We start from the raw sequence: 6,747 nt of genomic DNA on the forward strand, positions 1-6,747 counted from the left end.
TTTGAAAAGAGGGAGAGATTTTGAAATTAAAGAAGTGGGAGGAGATGAAGAGACTACGCTAGACAAAAATTAAGAGTTAAGAGTTGAAAAGATATGACCAACGGGATGCAGTCCACAAGACAAGAATGTCAGATAGAAACCCATTTCCTTTAGACTTTTGAGTAAGCAATAATCATAAGCAAACATCCAAGCAAATCATATGAAGACCAAGGCATCAAATAAAGATAGCCATAACATCCAAGCAAGCACTCCAATAGCGAGTAGTCTTCAATGTCTTCCTATGTATCAAATGAAAATATTTCTTGGCAGATCTCAGAAAAAATCACCAGTCATCAACAATAATAACAGTATAATAATCAAACACAGAGACAAAGTGACAGATGAACCAAAAGCACTCAAGGTTTGCATCAGATGAAAGGCACAATCAAGGATAGCTCAGTCTCAGATAGTGGTATTTGCCAAGTCCTCAAAGCATAGGAAGGTTGCCTATCCTAAGTCCAAAAGTTCATATCAAATCGAGCAGTCCACCAAGATATTTTTTAAGGTTTTTTATTGTTATTAGGTATTTTAAGGTCCTAAGACCACAAATAGAACAAAATCACAAGCACACAATATATACAATCACCAGATATGGCTCAAGTGAGCAAAGTGAAAATGAATGAAACATAAACATCTTGCATGAAATATAAATGGCAATGAATGATAAAGGTACTGAAATTTAAATTGCATTAAGTAACTGACTTAAAAATAAAATAATATTAATAAGAAGTTAGTCAATGTTAGTGAAAGATTTTTAGTTGTTTAAGTCATTCCTTGGAGAACACTCGACCAATTCACAAGTATGAATACATGAACCAAGACATCATCCATGAGAAGGACTCCAACTTGGATAAACCAACAATTATTCCACTGGCTCTCATGAATGGAAAAAAGGTCAAGTTTTCACACAATGCCATGAAGAACGAAAGACTTACAATCTCACTTACAAGAATGACATGCCTTTTGGGACAGATTTAACTCTATGTTAAGCAATCGTAATTGGACTTATGTAGAAGTCACAACTATTTGAGGTCGGGCAATAAATATATGAGTGTTAATGCATGTTAAAGACTTGGTACAAAGAACTAAACTCCTAAAACATACCACACACAAAAATAAAGTGGGCGAGACCTATCTCAGTCAAGCTCATTTTGATTCATCTGACACAAGGTCATTGATGAATCAACTAGCATTTGACTTGAAGAGAATTCATTGGTCAATGTGGGATTGGGGAAGAATAGGGATGAAGATGAAGAAGGAAGGGAAAATAGAAACCCAAATTGATCATAGGAGGAATTTTATCTGATCAATACTATCCATTCGTTTTGAGGGATGAAATGTACATTTCATCAACCCACTAAATCCAATAGTATTTATCAAATGGAAGTTCAAATCAACAAGATCAAGTCCAAACAGAGAGTCAAACATCCCAAAGTCAATCAAATGGTTCAACAATATTTCAAACAATTAAGCAATTAAAAATCAAATTAAAAATGAATTAAAATGCATTTTTAAATGGACAAAACCTCAAATCCCTTCAAATCACCGAATAAGTGGCCAAGGGATTTATCCTAGGTCAAACAAAGTCAAAGAACCTTAGACAGAAAAATTCATAATTTTTAGAAAGTCAGAAGTATTTTAAAATATTTAAAAACAAGCCCAAAATCAATTAATTTACAAAAAATATCAAAATTAATCCAAAAAATGATTTTAATTCAAAATATGGAAGAGGAAAATATTTAAATATTTTTGGTGAAAGTCCCATATTTTTTTGATTAAAAATGAATTTAATATGAATTAATCAAAATAAATGGATTAAATATAAAATCAGAAAATAAAATAAAATGAGAAAAAATAAGGGCCATCAGATTTCCCTCATTAATTGAGGTGGCAGATCTGATGGCCACGCGCGTGAAGCCTACCAAGGACCTTAGTCAACGCGTTGGAACATGAGTAATCAGAAGCAATAGATGAGATTAAAACATGGAGAGATGATCTGATGGATAGGACCTTGCCACCACACCACCGGAGCTAGGGCTCTGGTCATCTTCTCCGGTGGACCTCACCAGACTGGTCCCCCATCAACTTCCATAAAAATGAAAAGTGAGTATACTAATTTGAAGAGAAACTTACCACGAATCCAAATCAAACCTCAAAATTCTCCAATTCTAAGTATATTGAAACATACATGGAATTGAAAAATGAGGAGTATGCACTGAGTTGCTTCAATTTGACCTCAAAGCAACTCAATCTTATTGCCTATATTTGTAGGACTTTAGCCAACCAAAAACCAAGTGAAATAATGGAGAATCGAAGAAAAAAAGTTTCACAAAATTCATCTTCTGTTTGCAATAAGGAAGCTCGATCTTGATCTCAATTTGCTTGAGCTTGCTTCTACCAACTTGCAGGAAGTGATATTGATGATTAAAGGGTTTTGATTCTTGGAGTTTCAATTCCAAAACAGAATGAGAATTGAAACTCGATTTTAAGAAGAAATCCTCAAGCTTATCCTTTAATGGAGATTAGGGAACAAGCAGGTCAAGGCTTGGGCAAGAGGGATCCATTTCTGAGCTAAAGGGACATGTATATATAGCCATTCAATTGCTTTCCACGCCTTTTGAATTTTTGCCAAAAATAGTAATATGAGGTTGCATGCTTACATAAGCGTATGCTAGGCCCAAAGAATGATTGGAATTGGTCCAAAATTATGCACATGTGGTGCTGAAAGCAATTCATGAAGCCATGCAATGTGGAATGGAAATTGGTCATGAAAATCATCCAAATGGGGCCATGCATTGCACCGATGCGCAAGTCACTCAAAAATGATCCAAACGACATGATCTTGGACTCTTTGAAAAGGTAACATGAAGGGGATAAACTTTGTTTTTGAAACGTTTTCCATTTGGAGCTTGGATCATGATGAATTTTGAGATGGAAGTTGGAGAAATCAAACATAGTTGAAAATTTTCTAAGTATAAAGTCAAAGGATCACTTTTTCCACTTTGAATAACTTTTTCTATGAGCTTCAAATGAAAATGGTTCCTTATTAAAAATTATATCTATTTCATTCCTATTAAATTTGGTTTCAAATTGGACACCATTTGAATCTTTCATGAGGGAGTTATGGATTTTAGAAGTTGAGGGAAAATGTTTGTTCAATGGTAATGACCCAAAATGACCTATAATGTTTCCTCTTGGTACATGCACTTGCATGTAGATTTTGACATTTATAAAATAATAAAAGTTGGAGAACACATCTTGAAGTTGATCATGAAACTTGGATGACCTTCATATCATAAAAATTGAGCAAGTTATGGTTCTTGGAAGTTAACCTTCCATCTAGGGCGCAAACAAAATGACCTATAATCTTTCACCATAAAAAATGACTTTCCAAGAAACATTAACTCTTGATGCCAACATAAAAGTTGTTTGGAATGTAATAAATAGTAAATTTTATCTTGGAATAATTTTCATATGACAAAAATTGTAGGAGATAGGGTATATGGAACCCTAGATTTAACCAGTTGACTTTTCTGGTCAACCTGCTTGAACCAACTTGTAAACTTGAAGTTCCTTTGATGTTTGGGGCTCATGGAGGATCATATATGCTTACGATGATTTTAAATGGAGTATCCCTTGATATATTTTACCAAATGTTGAAGAAACTTGATGAGGAAGTCACACAAGATACCCAGATGAATTAGAGCTTCCAAGGCAAACAAGCTTCCAACTCTTGATGAATTCTTGATCAAAATGACAATTGAAGATCATGTGGATCCATGTATGATGCTTATAACCATTGTGAAGCTTTTCTTGATTGATCTCTTGCATTGGGGATCTTAAACCCTAGTTATGAACTTGGTAGGGCACAAATGGACACACACGCACCAACAAAAGAAACAAAGATATACATAGACATATCTTTGGCATTTTGGTTAGTAAACAAAAGAAAATAAAGTATGATACAATAAAAATTGCTTGGTGATCTCTCCCAATGAAAACCAAATGAATGAGGGTGAGGAGGATACCAAGGTGTGATCCCAAAGCCAAGGCAAATGATGGGATATCATGAGGGATATTAGGATCAAAATTGGGGTCTTACAATATGCTAGCTGAGGAAGTTAATGATTGGTGGATCAACACTCGTCAGGTGTTGGATAATGTAGCTGAAGTTATGGCTTGGTATGTGTTCAGCAGGGAATTTATGAGAAAATACTTTCTTGAGGATGTTCGTGGGAAGAAGGAGATCGAGTTTCTGGAGCTGAAGCATGGTAACTTGTTGGTTATTGAGTATGCTGCCAGATTTGTGGAACTTGCTAAGTTATACCCTTATTACAGTGAGGCGACTGCTGAGTTCTTAAAGTGTATCAAATTCAAGAAAGGTTTGCGTCCTGAGATTAAGCAGGAGATTGGATACCTACAGATCAGTAGGTTTCCAAAGTTGGTGAACAACTGTAGAATTTACAAGGATGATAGTGAGGCTCGGTCGGCTCCCTACAATGGGCTGAGCGAGAGAAGAGGGAAACATAATCTGAACCGTGGGAAGCCATATAGTGCTCCAGCTGATAAAGGTAAACAAAGAGATGCTTATGGTAAGAGGCCAAGTGGGGGAGGTGTTTCTACTCCTCTTAAGTGTTATAGGTGCAGTGAGTTGGGTCATCGTGTCAGTGAATGTAAGAGTGATGTGAAGAAGTGTTACAAGTGTGGGAAGTCAGGATATTTGGTTGCTGGTTGCAAAGAGAATATGGTGACTTGCTACAACTGTGGTGAACCAAGACATATAAGCACTCATTGACCTAAGCCTAAGCAAGCTTCAACTGGAGGAAAGGTGTTCCCTCTGACAGGGACTCAGACTTCTAGTGATGATAGGTCGATCAGAGGTATATGTTATATTAATAATACATCTTTGATTGTTATTATTGATATTGGTGATACTCATTCTTTTATTGTTGTTAACTGTGTGAAAAGGCTAGGCCTTGATATTGGTGATACTCATTCTTTTATTGTTATGTTACTAATTCTTTTATTGTTTTTAACTGAGTGGAGAAATGGTTATCGAAACTCCTATTAAGGGTTCAGTGACTACTACTTCAGTTTGTTTGAATTGTCCTTTGTTGATCTTTGATAAAGATTTTAGCGTTGATCTTATTTGCTTGCCATTTGAAAATCTTGATGTGATACTGTGGATGAACTGATTGGAGTTCAATCATGTTTATATTAATTGTTATAACAAGTCGATGTGGTTTCTTACTCCTGGTGTGGAGGAAGAAGTTGGTTTCTTGTCTACTAGAGAGTTGAAGAAGCTTTTGGAAGAGGAAGCTAAAGTGTTTGCGCTGTTCGCGACATTATCTGTTATGAGTCAGGCGGTGATTGATGAATTGCAGGTAGTGCAAGATTTTTCAGAGGTGTTTCTAGATGATATTTCAGATGTACCATCAGAGAGAGAGAGGTGAAGTTTTCTATTGATCTTGTCCCTGGTACTAGACCTATTTCTATAGCACCATACAGGATGTCTGCATAGAAGTTAGCAGAGATGAAGAAATAATTAGAAGACCTATTAGCAAAGATATTTGTGAGACCAAGTGTGTCGCCTTGGGGAGCTCCGGTGTTGTTGGTAAAAAAGAAAGATGGTTGCATGAGGTTGTGTGTGTGAATTACCGACAATTGTATAAAGTGACAATTAAGAACAAGTATCCACTTTCGAGAATATATGAGTTGATGGATAAGTTGGTGGGTGCAAATGTGTTTAGCAAAGTTGATTTGAGGTTAGGTTACCACCAGATGAAAGTGAAGGATGAAGATGTACATAAGACGATGTTTAGAACTCGGTATGGACACTATGAGTAATTGGTAATGTCGTTCGTTGTTTCTAATGCACCTGAAGTATTTATGGAGTACATGAATCGTATCTTTCATACTTACTTGGATCGTTTTGTTGTGGTATTTATTGATGACATTCTGATATATTCTAAATCAGAAGAAGAACATGTTGAGCATTTGCGAGTTGCATTGCAAGTGTTAAAGGAGAAAAAGCTTTATGCTAAGTTGTCGAAGTGTGAATTCTGGTTGAAAGAGGTTACCTTTCTTAGTCATGTTATTTCAGGCGGTGGTATTGTTGTGGGTCCATCCAAGGTAGATGCAGTATTACAATGGGAGGCTCCGAAGCCGGTGACAAAGATTAGAAGCTTTTTGGGCTTGGCTGGTTATTACCGCATGTTTATTGAAGGATTTTCCAAGTTCGAACTCCCGTTAACTCAGTTGACCTACAAAGGTAAACTATTTGTGTGGGACGTTCATTATGAGAACAGTTTCGTAGAGCTAAAGAAAAGGTTGACTACAGCTTCAGTTTTAATTTTACCTGAACCGAATGAACCGTTTGTGGTGTATTGCGATGCATCGTTGATGTGTTTAGGTGGTGTGCTAATGCAGGATGGCAAGGTTGTGGCTTATGCTTCACGGTATTTAAGGATACACAAGAGAAACTATCCTACTGATGATTTGGAGTTGGATGCAGTGGTGTTCATGTTGAAAATTTGGAGGCATTATCTCTATGGTTCCAAACTTGAAGTGTTTAGTGATCATAAGAGTTTGAAATACTTGTTTGATCAAAAGGAGTTGAATATGAGGCCTCACAAATGGTTGGAATTATTAAAGGATTGTGACTTTGACTTGAATTATCATCTTGGTAAGGAGAATGTCGTGGTTGAT

The 6,747-nt window shown here is 36.2% G+C and overlaps 1 protein-coding gene across 1 annotated transcript; it reads left to right on the top strand.

The window, feature by feature from the left end:
• Positions 1 to 4,144: 4,144 nt before the first annotated feature.
• Positions 4,145 to 4,834, top strand: LOC127131885 (uncharacterized). Its single transcript, XM_051060775.1, has one exon. The coding sequence runs from the start codon at positions 4,145 to 4,147 to the stop codon at positions 4,832 to 4,834; it is 690 nt and encodes a 229-aa protein (XP_050916732.1).
• Positions 4,835 to 6,747: the final 1,913 nt, after the last annotated feature.

Source organism: Lathyrus oleraceus, chromosome 3 (genome assembly GCF_024323335.1).
Source record: "Lathyrus oleraceus cultivar Zhongwan6 chromosome 3, CAAS_Psat_ZW6_1.0, whole genome shotgun sequence".
NCBI classification, from domain to species: domain Eukaryota; kingdom Viridiplantae; phylum Streptophyta; class Magnoliopsida; order Fabales; family Fabaceae; genus Lathyrus; species Lathyrus oleraceus.

Excerpts from the sequence above, each read along its gene's own strand:
- LOC127131885 (XM_051060775.1), top strand. The coding sequence starts at position 4,145 with ATGCTAGCTGAGGAAGTTAATGATTGGTGGATCAACACTCGTCAGGTG.